Source organism: Fukomys damarensis, unplaced genomic scaffold (assembly GCF_012274545.1).
Source record: "Fukomys damarensis isolate Sample0158 unplaced genomic scaffold, DMR_v1.0_HiC HiC_scaffold_2, whole genome shotgun sequence".
NCBI lineage: Eukaryota > Metazoa > Chordata > Mammalia > Rodentia > Bathyergidae > Fukomys > Fukomys damarensis.
In genome coordinates this window covers 49,562,770-49,581,404 of record NW_022900914.1, presented here as the reverse complement: position 1 = coordinate 49,581,404, position 18,635 = coordinate 49,562,770, and the positions used below count along the sequence as shown (strand labels likewise).

The 18,635-nt window shown below is 43.9% G+C and overlaps 1 protein-coding gene across 7 annotated transcripts in view; it reads left to right on the top strand.

Moving 5' to 3' along the window:
• Slc4a5 (solute carrier family 4 member 5) overlaps positions 1–18,635 on the top strand; it is a 109,663-nt gene that overhangs the window by 38,407 nt on the left and 52,621 nt on the right. For all 7 annotated transcript variants that reach the window (XM_010631549.3, XM_010631550.3, XM_010631544.3 and 4 more), the window contains one exon: positions 11,361–11,490. In XM_010631549.3, coding sequence (XP_010629851.1) covers positions 11,361–11,490 — 130 coding nt within the window. The remainder of the gene's footprint in view (positions 1–11,360; positions 11,491–18,635) is intronic.

The window sequence follows — 18,635 nt, the reverse complement described above, 5'->3', positions numbered from 1 at the left end:
ACTTTTGAAAGTATAGCTATTTTGATTATATTTGTTATGCCTATCCAGGAACAGGGGATATCTTTCCATTTTCTGATGTCCTCCTTGATTTCCTTTTTCAGAGTGATGTAATTTTCATTGTAGAGGTCTTTCACTTCCTCGATTAGGTTAATTTCTAAGTATTTAAATTTTTTGACATTGTTGCAAATGGTATTGTTTTCCTAATCTCTTTTTCAGTGAGTTCATTATTAGTGTATAGGAATGCTACTGATTTCTGTGTATTTATTTTGTACCCTAATACATTGCTGAATTTAGTTATTAATTCTAGGAGTCTTTTGGTTTTGTAATTAAAGGATCATGTCATCTGCAAACAATGACACTTTGACTTCTATACATAACCTTTTTATTTCTTTCTATTGACTTATTGCTCTAGCTAATGTTTCAAGAACTGTGTTGAACAGGAATGGTAATAATGGATATCCTTGTCTTTTTCTTGATTTTAGAGGGAAAGCTTTCAGTTCTCCAACTTAATATGATATTGACTGGTCATAAATGGCTTTTGTCAGATTGAGATTATGTCTTTCTATATTTTCTTTAGGGTTCTTTTAAAATCAGGAATGAACATTAGATTTTTTTTTGTATCTATTGAAACAATCATGGAATTTTTATCACTGCTTCTGTTTATGTGATGAATTACATTTATTGATTTATATATGTTGAACCATCCTTGCATCTCTAGGATGATGCTTACTTGGTTGTGGTATATGATCTTTTTGATGATTTGTTGTATTCTGTTTACAGTATCCTGTTAAAGATTTTTGCATCTATGTTCATTAGACAGATTAGCCTGTAGTTCTCTTTTTTTTTTTTGGTTGGATTCTTGTCTGGTTTAGGGATCAGGATAATGTTAGCTTCTGAGAATGATTTTGGAAGTACTGCTTCCCTCTCAATTTCATTAAATGATTTGAGGAGTATTGGTGTTAGATCTTCCCTGAAGTTCCTGTAGAATTCAAATGTGAATCCATCAGGTCCTGGACTTTTCTTAGTTTTTAGTGTTTTTATTACCATTTTAATTTCATGGCCTGTTATTGGATTATTTAAGATTTTTAAAAATCTTCTGGGTTCAGTTTCAGTATGTCATATGTATCTAAGAATCTCTCCATTTCTTCTGAGTTCTCCAATTTTTTGGCATATATGTTTGTGAAGTATTTTCTGATAATTTTCTGGATTTTGGTAGTGTCTTCTGGGATTTTACCTTTTTATTTCTAATTGCATTGATTTGTGTCATCTTTTTCCTCTTTTTGCTAAGACTAAGGGTTTGTCTATTATGTTTATTTTTTAAAGAATCAGCCCTTTGATTCATTGATTCTTTCTTTCTTTCTTTCTTTTTTTGGTCTCCACTTCATACAATCTCCCTCCTTGTATAAGCCCTGAATTTGGATTGTTCTTGTTTTTCTAGGCCCTTGAGATGCATCATTAGGTTATGGTGAAAGAAATACATATACAGGGAATAATATAACATATATAATATATTATCTGTCTTTTTTCTTACCACTCCTTCCTCCAGTGTGATTATAATTTAGAAACTCAATTTTTAGCAGTCAATAAGTTTTGGCTCAAGCACAGCATATACGATGAATGAAAGGAAATAACCCTGAGGGGAAAAATGTACTTTCTAGTCTGGAAATCTCTTATGAGGCCATTAGGAACAAGAGGATTAGAAGCAGCTTTTAAAATGTGGTTGCACTTCTGCTTTTCTAGATTGCTAACAAGAATTGGGAGCCAAGACCCAAAAAGGTTAGCTAAGCCCAAACTAAGTGTGTGGTCCCTAAAATCTCAGTATTCTCATCTGTAGGTAAAAGGCTGTGTAGGGTGGTCAACTCTCTTGGTCTTCTCAGAAAAAAAAGGGCTTTCCCAGGATGAGGCGACAATACTTTTAGTGCTACAACCAGACCACTCCCAGGCAAACTGAGAGATTGGTCCACTAGACTGTCATGAGTTGCTATGTGAGATATATATAGATATTAAATTCTTTATATGATGCATGAGATTGGGAGGCACTTAAAAGATACTTGGTTCACTTTTTCCACATTAATCCAGTTTAAGAGTATGTAGCCAAAGTCTTTGTTTTCTACAGGTGGGGCATTCCTTTGTTTGGCTGCTCTCATTGGTGCTGAGAAGCTCATGAAATCCTTCTGATGTGAGAGGCACGAAAAAATATGAAGGCCTTCTTCTGTTCTCTAGGTATTGACCTTCTCTAGGTCACTGAAAGATCCATACTACCCCAAGATAAACCATAAAAGGAGAATGGCTGCTTTCTATTCAGATATTGGAGCCTCACATGGTTCCAAAACTTTAGAACTAAAAATATATTTTCTACTGCCTTTCTTTCCCTAATTCTGATGAAATAAAGAGTAAGGGTTGGGATAGAAGACCATTTCTCTCTAGAGCATCACCTCCACTAAGGAGTTGGAGGTGGCAGCTCTTTTTCAAACATAGAAACAAAAATAATTGGGTTTCTGTTAGAGTTTGAAGCTTTAGAACAGGTGACTTCCTCACTTTTGTCTACTTAACAATTTGGATCTTGCACAGAAAGATAAAGAGGGAGAAGAAGAGAATGGGAAAGGGATGAGAAGCATTCTAGACCTTTTATGTCCTCCCTTCCCTGGTGAGGAGGGCAGAAAGACAAATTAAAATTGTCCAAAAAAGCCTTTTTTTTTTACTTTCTTTTTGTTTAATCTCCTTTTTACTTTTGATACTTTAAGCCCTAGATCTCCAGAAATTGTCAAACTGTACAGCATTTTCTTCCCAGGCACAGGGGCTATTCTCCTAAAAGTAAACACAAAGGAAAGACCTTATTAGAGGAGAATCCTAGTTATTCATCTTAAGACTTTAAGGGAAGCTTGTGTGCAAGAGAACCAATGAAAGCCCTTAATAAATATAAAGTTTTTATAACCTTATACCCTGAGAATTAGCTAAGATGGACTCCAGCCTCACCACATTCTGGGGAGATCTGTGTCTTTTCCTAACTTAGTGAATTTCCAGACTTCTAGTCTCAGTCTCGAGTGCTCAGTTCTCCTATGTTAAACCTCTTGTATCTGCTCACTTCTCTCTTCCCCAGTGTTCAGGCATGGAGTTCTGCTCTTTGGTTTCCTCAGAATTGGTCATCAAAGGCATATATGGGAGTAGCAGGCCTTGTTGAAGGTTTGGAACCATGTAGGGTTTTTACATTGCAGAGATACACAATCTTTAAAACGAGATCCTGGATATCCATATTCTTTAAAATTTTCTGGCCCCTAGAAATTTCCCCTTGGCCATTTTTCTCTGCAATTTCAGACTCTTAGCTTAGTTTTGGTACCTCCTTACCCAATTCCATTGTCCTCCAGGTGTCTTTACATCTCTTTGTCGCTCTGATTCTGAGCTCTCACTTAGCTAAGAAGGAAGAAGCGTCAACTGTCTGTTTTGGTTTTAATAATGATTTCTTTACTGTATCTATATTCACTAAAACAAAATGATAAGGGCAACACAAGAATGGAAGGCTCTCATTGACATTTTATACATCTAAATTATGAATAATGGACATGGTACATAATGCCTTTTATCATTTTGGTGCTCCAGAAACGGGCGAGTGCCAATGAGATGGTTATCATCATCTCTTTTCTCTGTGAGACCTTCTACAAATGATTGAGGCCTGTCTGATTTCACATTGAGTTTGATGCCCTTCGCTGGCCTGGAGGAGCAGAGTACTGTGGGGCACTTGGGAGGAAAAGGCTGAGGGACTCTATTTTAATTTATCAATGAGTTTCTGTTGAGTTCCCTTGCCTACAACACAGAGATTTCCAGGTTGGTGCCAACTATGAGCACACTGGGGAATAAGTCATACATGTTCCAAGCTCTGCCAGATCCTCTGACCCAGCTAAGCTGCCTCCTTTCTCCAGGGCCAGGGTCAACGTGTCTTTCCTTGACTTTCCTCACTTTCTTTAGTCTTCTCTGCCTGTATTTTTTTCTATTATTGAGTTTATTGGTACATTTTAGGTATACAGTACAATTACGTTCATTATTCTACACTCTTTTACTGGTTCCCAGCACCTTCTTGTTCTGTTTATGAGTCCTGACCCAGAGGCCCATCTCTGGTATTCCCAACAAATCAGGTCTGGCCACTCACCCTAAAAAGCAAATGGAAAACATGGTGACATAGGAAAGAAATGTAATCAATATGGCCGTATTGGGAAGACAAAAGGGACCAGGTACCCTTAGCCCTGTCTTCAGGGGTACTGATCAGAACTTTGAGGTATGCATAATTAAACTGTCTTGGTCAAACTGCGATCTGATTGACCATTATCTTAATTCTGGTTCTATGAGTTGGTTCTGGAGAAGTCCTTATTTATAGAGGGGGCAGTCCAATTCCCTTAGCAGGTGCAGCCTCGATTTCTATCATCGGGCAATTGCTCCCACTTCTGGGGGTGATCTCATCTTGGTGATCTGTGTGCAAAGCTTTTGTGTTCCTAGAATCCAAGGTGACTTTTGATTTAGAGAAATGGCTGAATACTTCTAGGTGCTGCTACAGGGTATTTGGACCAGGACACTGTCAAAGATGGCAGTGGATTTCCCTGAAAAATCTTGAAAATACCTTAGTTATTCTTATCTTGGTGTCCTCAGATTTGAAGAGCAATGAGATAATAGGCAAATTTAGGGCTAATACAACTTGTATTACTAGTTTTTACACAGACATTCTTTAATTGATTAATGTGTCTACTTGTAGAACTGAGTATGAATCTGACCTAAAGTTAAAGGTGATAAAGAAAACAGATACAAAATAAAAACAGAGAAGCCAAGCTTTATACTTTTAGTTACTTATTGGGCATCTACAGGCCCAAGTAAAAAGTCAGTGCTTTTTAGCAAAATAAGTTCCTATTGTATACTTATTCTCATCTCAGGGACTCGGCATTCTTTTTTAACCACTACACTTACATTTTTAAGAAGGTACTCCATACCCTAGAATTTTATACATGGGGACTCATTTTTGAGAAGTTAATTTTATCACTATCAGAAATCTTGAGCTGGATTGGGCAAGAGGAGAGGGAAAGGGAGGAAGGAAGGAAGGAAGGAAGCAAGCAAGCAAGCAAGCAATAGAGAAGAGTGACAGAATTATAAATGCAAAAGGGTTTCTCGCAGAGCCAGGCTCAGTGGAGCATGAACGTCCTGTCTCCACTGCATGGCCTCTTTCTCCTATTCCTCCAGATCACCTTTATTCCCCCTTCCTCTGCAGTCATGTCTTTTCTGCCTGGCTGTGCCCTTAGCTTCCAGTTTATCTGTTGTCCTCTCCCCAAAACATCAGCAAAGGCTCAGCTAACTCAGAGACTCAATTCAAAGTTTCCAGATTGGGTCAATTGTGCAATTACCTGCTCCTGGTTTAATTAACTATGGCGAGGAGTCTAGGTCATGGGTTATCCAAAGACAACCTTATTGGGGTGGAGACACATAGGCCTGCATATAGGCCATGTAGACATCTCCAGAACTTCCTACTGTACAAGAGATTCCCATAAGCACAAGTGGACAGATCCTCTCCTCTTCCTCTTTGAGAAAGTATGTTTGGAGTTTATGTACAATTTAAGAGAGAAAGAATTCAGTGTTCATGAAACTAAGAATTGAGGCCTCCAAGCCCCTTCCAAAGACCCACATCACACGACTGGCAAGAAGGCCTTTGTTCTGGCAAATGCCTCAGGTTCTGTTGCCTATTTCACAGTACTCTGGCCTTAAGCCACTCCCAGTGGCTCTAACCCCCACCACCCTATGCCCAGCTCTATTTCCTTATTCTTGGCTCCTTTCTTGCTGCAGCTAATCCCAGCTGACGTGTTCATGAGTGTTATCGTCAGATTCACTCACCCTGCAAATATTTGAGTGTTCATGCTGTGTGAACCCCATGTCAGGGGTCAGCAGTGCGATGTGAGCAACAGAGACTCTGTCCTCACAAAGCTGACTGTAGCGATCTGGTGTGGAGCCTAAGAGAGAGGGAGTCTCTGGAAGGGTTTGCCAAAAGCTGAGGGGCATAAGACCATGTCTGATGCTGAGTTTCTGTTGATCATAATGCCTCCTGAGTCTTCACTCCAACTCAAAGACTATACCGCCTGTCAGTTTGCAGTCCATTGGGTCATTCTGTACTCTGCTCATCCAGTAACTAGTCAGTCCCCACCCAGTAAAATCACTGTTCTGAGTATCTCTTTAGTGTGCATCCCTGCCCAGCTCATGGTTCTCCCAGCAACTACTGGCTGAGTTCACACCTACTCTTGGGTCAATGCAATGTAACTCCCACAGAAAGAGCGTGACCTATGGCGTTTCTCATTACACGGATTAGCTGTGACATGCTGCTTGCACATGAGAACAGTGTTATAGAGAAACCCCATGCAGTAGCTCTGCATGTAGTAAGATAAACCTTCTGTTGGAAAGAGGGAGGGGCTTTGAGAGGGAAGGAGGGCAGGGGAAAGGAAGGAGGAGTTTAGAAGCTGGAAAGGATTAAGCCTGGAATGTGTAGAGGGGGCAGGCTGGTGACTGGTAACAAGAAAGGAAGGGTCACCCCTTCCTTACCCCTTGTCGTAAGTAATAGCGACATCACTTATGGAGTGACTGGTGTGTGCCAAGCATTATGCCAGATACTTTATGTATATCATCTCATTTCATCTCCACCACAATCCAGGGAGGTAGGTATGGTTATTCCCACTTAATAGAGGGGAGAATTGAGTCTTAAAGAACTTAATGATTTGCCAAGATTCTACTCATAGGAATTAGCACCATCAAGAGTTGAATCCAGGTCTGGACTCTTAAAAAATGTTAATAGAGCCAGGCGTGGTGGCAGATGCCTGTAATCCCAGCACTCGGGAGGCTGAGGTAGGAGGATTGCTGTGAGTTTGAGACCAGCCTGGGCCACATAGTGACTTCCAGGTCAGTCTCAACTACACAGTGAGACCCTGTCTAAAAAAAAAAAAAAATTAATAGAGTCCCTCTGGCATCCTTGGGAATCTTTCTTTGGGTGTTGAAGTCACCTAAACCTCTGACTTGGTATGGACTGCAATAGCTGCTCAGCAGAACTAGGCAGAGCTGGGCCATCCTCAGCCACACTGCAGTGCAAGGTATATCACCCAGGATCCGCAGTGAGCCAGGCCCCTCACTGATCAACAAGGCGGAAACTTCTGGGCCAGTCTACTTCAAGGTGTCTATATGATGGCAGCTTTGCTTGGAGTCCAGCATTCTACATATGACCTGTTCTTGTTTTCTCAGCTTTAAAATGGGCATCCTCAAGCCGCAGGTACAAAATGTGGCCATTGGAGCCCACAAACAGGGCGGTGTGGAGTGGAAGAGGTCAGGAGACTTCGGCTCTCCACAAACCTGAGCTGGTGCCTGCAGATCTTGCGTAATGTAAACTAGATCTGAATTTTTCTCATTTGTGACATGAAGGGTTTGGGCTCAACCTTCACTAAGCTCCCTCTCCTTAGCTCCAAGACTTAGTGAATTCAGGATTTGTAGCTCCATGGAGCAGCTGCCTGCTCAGTGACCTCTAATCAACCTTGGCACATTCTAAGTACTCAGTAAGCACTTGCTGAACCAAACCCAGGAGATTAGGAGTTTCTCAAAGGAGCAAAATAATTTCCCAATGGGGTTCAGCACACACCCTGAAGTGACAAGTTCCCACAGTGCCATGGCTCCTCAGAAATCACTCACCGAGGGGTAAATTTGGTACTTTATCTTAGGGGTAGACAAACAGACCAGGAGTTTGGGTTTCAAGTTTGGAGAGAAAGAGAGACATGCTATTTGGAACACAAATGACCAAACACTGCTTGCTGTGAAATATGAGACCCCACAGCAAACACTTCCCTCCAACAGTACCACCTTTACCCTGGGACTGGGGCTGAAAACAGGGCCCTATCAGGCCACTTTTAGCCAGTGTGTCTACATCCACAGCTCTTAAGGAGACCCTAGGTAGTCTCAAGGCCAATCCTACCCGGCCTTTATAAATGAGCCTGAGGAGAGGAGCTGGTGCCTGGGCTCTCCTAGAGTCTCCAGGCATGGGGGGAGGCTCCTGGGGGAAGGGTAGACAGGCAGCTCTGCCAGTCCTCTCACAGGCCCTCAGCTGCCACCACCCCTGTTGCTGTGGAGAACAGGCTTTCTGCTCCAGCTTCTCCTGTGGCCACTGAGCCCTTCTCTCTCCAGTGCACCTGAGATATCTCTTTCTTTCTGTCTCTCCTCCTCTTCTCTCCTCTCTCCTCTCCTCTCCTCTCCTCTCCTCTCTTCTCCTCTCTCTCTCTGTCTCTCTCTCTCTCTCTCTCTCTCTCTCTCTCTCTCTCTCACACACACACACACACACACACACACACAAACACATTAGTAGCAACTTTAATTTGCTCTAATGTAGTTTTCCCTCCTCACACAGTCTTTTTCACATTTACCACCTCTCTATTCTCTCTACAGAGCCCTCTCTCCATCCCCCACCCCCTTCCTCTTCACATTCCCTCCTCCACACCTTCCCTTGCTGCTTAACTGGGAACAAAAGTGATTTTGTTGTGTGGGGAAGAGGACTTGTGAAAGCAGTGGTGAAGGTGGCAGCAGCAGAAACAGGCTGGGTCCAGAGGCAACACCGAGTGCCGGGGACTCCTGTGCTCAGCTATTCCAGGGAGCAGGTAATGGCACCAGACAGGGCTGCTTCTGGCCTGTTGTGCTCTGTCTAGTCTCATTTCTCAGTATAAGCTCCATTTATTTGCCTTCTCTCTGGCCTGGAAAGGGGAAAGGGAACCCAGATTTACAGAATAGTAGGCACAGAGGACCAAGTGGTGGCAAGTCGTCTTCAGGGGCTTGTGTGTGGTACCACCTGGCTGGGCTTGGGGAAGGCTGGGGTCAGGGGCAGCTGTTACAGGGCAGCTGGGTGAAGGACACACCAAATCTTAGGAAGGAAGGCTAGGGCAAGTTCACAAAAGATGTTTCGTGCCATATCCCCAATTCCAGGTTTAGTCAATGGAGACCCACTGAAGGGTTTTCACCTGAATGATAGCGTTTTTAAAATAGTAATTGAGGGCTAGAGGTATGGCTCAGTGGTACAGCACTTCCCTAGCATACTCAAGGGCTCTCGGTTTGATCCTCAGCACTGAGAAAAAAAGTAGTCATTGAACTGTGATCCTTGGAGAACTGGTAAGGTTCATCAGTCAGATAAATTAATGACGTTTTCTGCTAGTAAAATTATTTGATTCACGTGTGCTGTAGTTTATGGTACAGCCCAAGGAGCATCATGACTCCCAGAAGTCCAGCATATGAACAAGTTTGAAATGTTTTCAAAGCAATCTCTGCTGCTATCTAGGGATTGGGATGGGTGGTGCAATCAGAGGCAATGAGGGCAGTGGGTGGCTAGTAGGTGTGCAGTGACAGGAACAGGAGGTAACAAGAGCCAGAGAGGGAGGGATGAAACCAAGGATTTAGGCAGAAGAAGGACTCCTTTTATGGCAATGTGGGTAAGGATACAGAAGGACTAAAAGATGGGAATATGATGTCTTCACGCCTGTAGGCCTTTATTTTCTTAATGAAGTGGGGTAGGAGATGGATCAAAAAACTTAATTGAAAAAGCAAAAGTTAAAAGTGGCATAGGGGGCTGGAGATGAGCAGTGGCGAGGGTGAGTGGAAGGTTGCTGCCCTTGAGATCCACAGAGGGTAGAAACCCTCTGTTTTGTACAGTTGAGTGGTTTTCTACAGAAAGGCTCATGAGCCTGGGTCCTGGGGTTAGTGGTAAGGAGAGCTGAGGACCTGTTACAGGCTAAGCCTTATATCAGGTGTTTTATTCTTCTTACCTGATTTATTCATCCCAACAACCCTGTTCACTCAGACTGAATTTACCCACTCACAGGTGGCAGCTCTGAGATTCATATTCACTGCTAGATGGATTAGAAGCCTATTGGGCACCCCTGCTTGCCTCTGGAGCCCTCAGATACAGAGAGGAAGACAGGGCCAGTGAGTTCTTGTTTGGGCATTGCTTTTATTGGGAAGTCAAAAAGGAAGATAATGAAAAATGTGATGAGAAAGAACTTTAAATTATTGTCTATTGGAGGCCTATTGTTAAATAAGTGAGGGAAGGAAGGAATGGTAAACTGAGGAAGTAAGAGACTAGGATAAAGGGGAAGACTTAATGAGGTCCAGGAGACTGCTGATGAGAAATTGATCAGGGCAGGGCAATGGGGTTGGTGAGAATGGACTGTATTCTTGAAAACTGTAATATAGAGGTAGAAGTGAAGGAAAGAGAGGTATGGTGATGATAAGTCCTGGAGCCCAGTCTGTGGGGTGGACAGGGATGCCTGGTAGCCAAGGCATTGGTCACTACTTCAGTACAGGCTGTCCCTCTCTCCCCTTGGCTCACCATGTTCCAGCCACACTGATCAGCAAGCACATTGCCATCTCTGGGTGCTTGTAACAGTTGGAGCACTCTTTTTCCAGATGTGCAGAAGTGACTCATTCAAATCGCTCAAGTCACAGTTCAAATGCCCTTCTCAGAGAGGCCTTTTTGGGTATGCTATCTCCTGTAGCTCTGTTGGTCATCTTGTCTTTTCAGAGCACTTATCGTTGCCTGAAATGGTGGTTTATAGATTTTTTTACTTGTTTATTATCTATTTCTGCCTCTGGAACATAAGATTAGATGAACAAAGACACATGAGTCTTCTTTACAGCTTTATTTCCCAACTCCTAGAACAATGCCTGGCACACAGTAGGCATTCACTAAATGCTGAAAGGAAGGGAGGGAAAGAGGGAGGAAGGTCCAGAGATGGAAGAAGCATATTTGGGGAAGGATACATGTGCATTATTGAGGTGCTGAACTTTGAGGTGCCTAAGCGACACCCAGGAGGTGACTTCCAGTGGGCCATTGAAAGAAGGCTGGGTGCTCAGGAGACCAAGAGAGACGGTGGGTCCATGTGGCAGACTTGAGTAAGACTGTCTTCTCACATGGCTGACTTCCTCTTCATAACCACTTTTGGTGGTTGACTTGTTTGGGGCCTATCGGGAGAAAAGATCCCTCTGGGTTGTTATGCTGAAGTTGGATCAGAGTGTTCTCACTTTACTTTCTATTATTTTTCTGTTTTTTGCTGCTTTCCTGACTTTGGATATTTTCCATCCTTCTTCACCATCAGCTACAAGACCTGTAGTGTAAATACAGTCCAGATCTTTTTTTATCTCTTTATCTCAAAGAATATCTTGTCTACATTCAACCCAAAGTGATGTGCCCAGAAGCTATGCTTCATTTTACTGAATTAGGAAATAGTTTTCCTTACCTTTGGCTCCTGCTCCCTTACTGTTGGCCTTGTGGTCTCCTGCCTCTGTGGGGCACTTGGCAGACCTACCATGTTCTTTTGTAGGTTCTCCAGCTGCTGAGCAGCTCCAGGACATCCTGGGGGAGGAAGATGAGGCTCCCAACCCCACCCTCTTCACAGAGATGGATACTCTGCAGCACGATGGAGACCAGATGGAATGGAAGGAGTCAGCCAGGTGAGGTAGAGCCCCCAGAAGGAGGGACAGGGAGGGTTTCTCATTGTAGTGTTCCCAGAGCCAAGATTAGGCCAACCCTCCTGGTGAGATATGGTTCCTTATATCTTGGGTTCTTGCAAGGAGCTTGCTGGTCACAAAGACCTTCTCACATGCCTTTCTTGGTGTCCAGAACTTGTGGGATACTAAAGAATAAATAAACTTATGACTTTGTTTTTACCCTCAAATAAATGAAAATCCAAGTAGAGAGGTCACCCACAAGAATCTGAAAATATAAGCATATATATTCTTAATGTCAAACGATTTTAACTAGACGCTATAGATGGAAAGTACCAAGCAGTCTGGGGTAGACAGGGAGGGCTTCCTGGAGGAAGGAGAATGTCTGCTAGGCACACCAAATCTAAGCATCAGGGAAAATCCAATGGAAAGTTCTAGTGGACCACTGAAGAAAAGGGACTTGTTAGAGTCTGAGGCTGGACAAGCAGACTGAGCTTTAGAGGTGGAGCCACGGAGAAAAGTGTAAGGAGCAGAGAGGGTTCACTGAGGGTTGAGAACTATAATCCCATTTTATAGAGAGGATTCCAAGGTGCAGAAGGCCAAGAGTCAGAGCAAATAGGCAGCTGGATCCAGTTCAGGCCTGTCTGACTCCCCAGCTTGAGGGTTTATGTACTTTGTCATGCATTCCTTATTTTCTCAGCCAATTTCCTGCCCTACTCCAGCTCTCAGGGACTATTTTGACTTTTGGAGGAGGACATGGGTCTAGAGGCAATTCTGCTGGAGTTGGAGATACATGGGGACAACTACAGAGCCCAGGACATCTATCCAGGGCTGACAGGAGGGGTCAGAACATTTCAAATGCCCAGGGCACAGTCTGAGCTCCTGTGACTTAGCACCTCTGAAGAGCTGGAGTCTGAAGCCACTGTTTTGCCTGGGAACAGATTTCTTCTGCCCAAGGTGGGTCAATAGAGAGGAGGAAATCAGAGAACTCCTCTCAGAGGCCCAGGAAAGAGAAGGAGCCTTCTCCCCTACACTGGGAAGGCTCTGTACCCAGAACCCCTGGCAACAACTGCCAGGACTAGATCCACTATGTAGGCCCATTGCACACATAATGGAGCCCTTACTGAGGAGCCTCAGGCCCTCAGAGAACTGAAGTCACCCTTAAAAAAAACACTGTTTCTGTTTTCTCTGTGAATCCACAGAACCTGCTGCACAACAGACCCAACCGTGAAACTGATAAACTATACATCAAATGTTTTGAGGGCTGGGGATTTAACTCAGTGGTTCTGCTGCCTGCCTCGCAAATGCAAGGACCTGAGTTTGTTCCCCAGTACCAACCAAAAAAAACCCTTTTTTTTTTTTAAAGAGGCTCCTTTTAGACTGTAGAGGCTTTGGGCAGTTACCATTTGCAAAGCAGTGGGTTTCCTGGCAAGGCAGGCTTTCTAAGCCTCATAATAACCGTCTCAAGCCCATAGTAAAAATAAATTAATGACCAGAAATTCAAATGACTGAATCCAATTCCAGGTAGGTCCCAAAAGGGGAGTGGCTAAGGGTCAACCTGTGGCAGAGGTGGGGGGCAGGAATCAGTAGAAGAAAGCAGCTGAGGACCTTCCCTCCCCAACTCTCCTCTACCTCTTTCCTACCCTCCTGCAATCTTTTCTCCAGCTAAACCCATCTAGTTTCCAGCTAACCTTTCAAATTATCACCAGCAAGTCTCCCAGTGAAGTCAGAAGGCCTCCACAACTGGCTGAGAACCCACTGTGGCCTGAACAGCCCAGTTGGGTCCTCTTCTAGGTAAACTGAAAGAATAGAGCCCCTTAGGTCAGTCTTGAATGGAGCCTGTCACCTCATCAAAAGAATGGAAAACATTTCCCTCAGCTAACAGGCTATGGGACCTATCGCAGGAAAGCTGGTCTCTGAAGTTTGCAGAAGCTAAAACAGTAAATCCTAGTAGATTCTGGGCCTCGTTGGAGAAACAGAAGAGAAATGCTGGGGGAGTAAGGGACAGCCACTCACACAGACACCCAGGTCCCACCATACCCACATCAAAGAGAATGGAGGAAGGGGTACTTTAATAAAAGTATTTAATTTGTTGCAGGGAGTGTTTGCTTTATTGAGCTAGGAGATTAAGAGAGTGAAAATCTCAAATCTGCAAGGAATTTTCCCCGGCAGTGCTTTGTCGGAGGTTATTAGTTTGGGGGATGTTCAGGCACATAGAGGAGTCACTCCTACACAGATTTAAGTGGCTTTTTGAGCTCTGCTGAGCCTTGTCCCATGCACATAATGGGCACTGTGTGTGTGGCGTCATTTCTAATGTGATCAATGCTGGTAGGCCAGACGGTTAATAAGATAGATTTTTATTAACTCTGTCTGTCTAGCTGGCTGTTTGCTGATAACGACCTTGCCTGAAGGGAATGTTGGGTCAGGTGGAGTGGGAGCCACCCTCTCATGAACAATTGGCCCAGAAATTCATTCTCTCTCAAGCCCATTTCTGGCTGACCAGAAGGGAAGGGGTGGGGAGGATGACCCAGGTTGGAACCCATTCAAGTGTACCCAAGTAACCGCTTTGGGGATACTCAGAAATAACTAGAGCTATGGGGCTGGGGATTTAGCTCAGTGGTTCTGGAGCCTGCCTCACAATCACAAGGACCTGAGTTCAATCCCCGGTACCCCCCCCAAAAAGAAAGAAATAACTCGAGCTTAATAACATCCAAGAGCCCTGAAAACAAATTCCAAATCAAGCTCCTGGGCTCACCTCAAAGCAGACGATGACCATGAACTTGCCAGAAGGTTCTTATAAGACATATGTGCTCTGAGAACATTCCTATGATGACAAGGAAAGGGCAGAAAGAGGCACATAAGAAGTAGGTCACCTTAGTTGGGTCCAGCCAGAGCAGCACATTTTCAAAAGCCCTCAGTAGTTCTCCACATGCAAACAAGGATGCTGTCTCACTCCCAGCAGGATGGAGGAGAAAGCTTGAACTTTCTGTCTCAACCTTAAACCTGCTCCCATTTAAGAGCTTGCACAGTACCCACTTTATGAGTACGCCCATCAGAATGCGTTCCCGTCCCTCTGCTCTCATCACCCATCTGGAATCAACCTTTTGGAATTGCTATGTATAAAGGGGAGCGGGCACCTGAAGTTTCTCAAAGTGGACACCAACAAACCTCACTCATTCGTTCAGCTAATATTTACTAAGTGATTACTAACTGCAAGCCTTGAGCCAGGTGCTAGAGCATTTAAATGCCATCCTTACTCAGCTGGGCTCTCAGTTTAATGGGACAAAAAGGTAAACAAATAGGCATTTAATAATGAGGAGCTGTGAAATGCACAGTGTAGGGGCACCTAACCCAGACAGGAGGGATCAAAGAAGGCTTTGAGGAGGAAGGAGAGTGTACACTGGAGGGTATCAGAGTTAGACAGGAGAGGGTAGGTAAGGGGAAGAGGTCCCTGCACCAGGATAAACAACCACATAAAACAAGCAGAAGATCCCTGTGTCTGGGTATGGAGAAAGGGAAGGAGCCAATCATGCAGGTCTTAGGCAGGCCATGCTGTGGAGGGAGAACTCGCTTCTAAGGACTGCTGAAGGCTTGAGGTAGAAAAGGTGAAGGATTGTATATATGTGTAAAATAGATCACCTGGCTTTAGTATGGAGAAAGGATAAATAAACAGAACTCTCCCAGTTAGGCGGCTGGTCCAAGGGAGCGACAAGGAAACTCTGGATCAAGATGTTAGCAGTGGGATAGAGAGAAGGAGTGGATTTCAAACATACTTTAAAAGGTAGAATGTGAGGGAAAAGATAGGGAAGAGCCCAGCTTCCCTGCCTGAGCAAGTGGGTCACAGTTTAGGGAACACAAAGGGGGTGATAAGGAAAAGTGTTAGGTAATTGTGATTTATTTGGGGGGGTGATTGATGATCAGTTCCATTTCAGATAGGTTATGTTTGAGGGAACTCCAAGTGTACATCTACAGTGGTTCACCACATGGGTGGAGGGGTCTTGGGTTCAATAGAGAGGCAGAGATCTGAGCCATCCGCATTCACATGGAAATCAAATCATAGATAAGAAGATGGCTGCCCTGAGGTCTGTGAAGCAAAAAGAGAGCCCTAAACATTCAAGAACGGGCAGAGGGAGAGGAATGCTGAAGACTGAGGAGAAACCTGAGAGCTAGGAGAAATGAGAAGTCTTTGTCCTGGAAGCCAGGGGCAGACAGAGGGAATAGCCTCAGGACAGAGCACCAGGAGCAGTGGAGGTACAGTGGGGTCAGAGGCCAGAAGACAGTGGGCTAAGAACAGTCACAAAGAGGTGGTTCTAGGGGACAGGTCTACGAAGAAGTTTGCAGGGGGGAGCACGATAACATGTGTTCAAGAGAGGACTTTGTTTTTGAGGATGAGAGATGTGAACATCTTGAAAGCTGACAGGGAGAGGCCAGAAGAGAGTGGTTTAAAGGGACAAAACCTGAGAGGGGCTGTTGTATGGAGCCATGTCCTACGTGCAGTTGGAGAAGCTTCTAGCAGGGAGCAGAGAAGGCTCCAGGCTGGTCCCTAACTGAGAAGAGAGGGTGATGGAAGAGTGGACTGGGAGTGCTATGGGTTGCTGGTATTCTGAGCTGGGAGGCAGGGTCCCATGGCTGTGGCTGTCTTATTTGCTTGAAGTGGAATCCTATGTGGAGAGCTGTGGACAGATGGAGGTTTTTAAGGCTGTTTGATTTCCACCTTCTGCTGATCTACTGTTTGGAATAATCATACTATCTGTCATCACGAAAGTACTATACATTCAATATCTAACTTGGTTCCTTTGGGATGGCAAGACCGATTAGTTAGCAAGTAAGGGTGATAGAAAGACTAGTTAGGTTAGGAGAGATGTCAGGACTGCCACACTCAGAACTCCTCTCAGGTGGGATAAAACTGGCTAGGAGCTCCTCAGAACCCCTAGGGGGAGGTCAGCAGGAAAGATCACCAAAGACATCTTTGGTTGGTTCCCTCAGTTGCAGGCATCACAAGAAGAAGAACCCCATCATCAGACTTTCATGCCATGACCTTCACTTAATTTACCTACCCATATTTTTATGAATCTATATCTGTATCTCTATAGCTATATATCTATACATAGATATATGTGTACTTTTAATGGAAATTTTTAAAGATAAAAAGTAGCATGAATAGTACAATGAATTTTCATGTTCCTATTACTCAGCTTTATCAGTGGTTTCTATTTTTCTATCTCTTTTTTGTTTTTATGAATTTTGTTGTTTGCTTTTGCTGGAGTGTTTTAATGATAATCCCAGGTTCTGTGAACATTTTAATACTTATCTCTGTGAAATTAGACTTCTGTTGTAAATACATCCACAAGGCCATTATGTCCCCAACAAAATTGAGAACAATCCCTTAAAACAAATTGGATATCTACACTTGATTCAAGTTTCTTTTACTGTCTTAAAAACATCTTTTTGTGGTTGATTTGTACAACTTAGAATCAAAACAAGACCTACACATTAGTTTTGATAGCTATATCTCCTATCTTGTTAGAATCAGAACTGGCACTGATTCTAACTAGAGAGACTACAGGAGCTGTGCCCTCAGAAAATTCTTTGGCAACAGTTTTTTATGCTAAAGTCAAGCGCCCCCATCTGGTACTGCCAGCTTCAGCTTCCCATAGGCTAAGCTCTCGTGAGCTTTGGGAACTGTGTATGTGTGAGGAGGAAGAAAATTCCACAAGGAGGCCTGGCATGGTGGTGCACAGCTATGGCCCTAGCACTTGGGACACTAAGGGAGAGGGAGTGTGAGTGTGAAGTCAGTGGGAGCTAATAAGGGGCTCAAGGCCAGCCTGAACTCTATAGTGACACTCTACAGCCCTTCAAAAAAAAAGGAAAGAGAAATGTCACAAGGAGAATGACTTTCCTACCCCAATCTGTTGTAAAGGCAAGTGCGTACATAGGTAACTAAAATCCAGGGTGGTATGAGTGAAATGTGAGAACACAGACAGAAGGGTCAAAGGACTTACCTTCAAATCTTGTCTCTTATAAACTGTGTGACCTTGGGCAGGTTACTTATTCTCTTAGGGTCTCAATGTCTTTACCTGTACAAGGCTAATAATAACAAATCTACCTGAGGGATAGATTTGAGGAGTAAATGAAATCATATGTGAAAAGTGTTTAGTATAGCACCTGACACCAAGAAAGTGCCAGTGAGCTTTAGCTACCGTTGTTATTATTGCTATGTGATAGATGATACCGAGGGCCATGGGAGTCAGAAGGAAGAGTGGTGGGAGACTACCTAGGCCCCCAGGGAGGCGTCATCATGGAGAAGTGACCTCTGAATGGCAGAAGAAGAAGAGAGGGCACCCAGGTGGAGGAGCAGGCTTCTACTGAGAGCAAAAATGGGAATATGGCAGCAGATTCTGAGGGAGACCTATGGATGGCAGTCCTATGGGGTAACTACCAATACCTCCTGGCCATACAGACAAGTGGCCTTCAGAAAGGTTTGGTTCCAGAAGCCTTTCTCTGAAGGAGTGCATTCAGGAGTTGCCAGCAGCTTTGCCTGATGGCATTCACTTAGCTGTGGGCTTCCCTCACCCCTGAATGAAGACATGAGGTACCGCAGAGTGGACCCTTCATGTGATGCATGGGCCTGGGAGGAGAGGCCATCCCATTCCATTCGTCATAGCTCTCTGGAGTGCCACACCTCTGCCCATTCACACCAGGTACAGTTAGTCACTCTGGGAAGGAGTGCTCTCCAGAAATGCCCACACTGTCCTACATCACCAAAGCTGGTAGCCAAGCTTCCTAGGCCAGCAAAAAGAATGACTTTGAATCACAGACAGCTGGTCAGCCACGCATGCCTTCTCTTCAGGAATAGAGGCTTCCAGATATCTTCTCCTAAGCCTTTCAACATTTCAATCACTTGGCTAATGTGCCTCATTCTCATACCATACTCAGCAACTTTCTGGTGATAATTTGGCTTTCTCTAAATCTGCCTATAAGGGGAGAATACAAGGGTTGGAGGATGAAAGTAACTCGCCTCTCTAACTGTGGTAAGTCTCACTGTAAATTAAATAAATTGGCCATTAGGTGTATTTATCAGCCTTGTGAACCTGGTTACCATTAGTCATCATTCTGACCTGACCATCTCTGGAATACTAAAAAGAAAAATT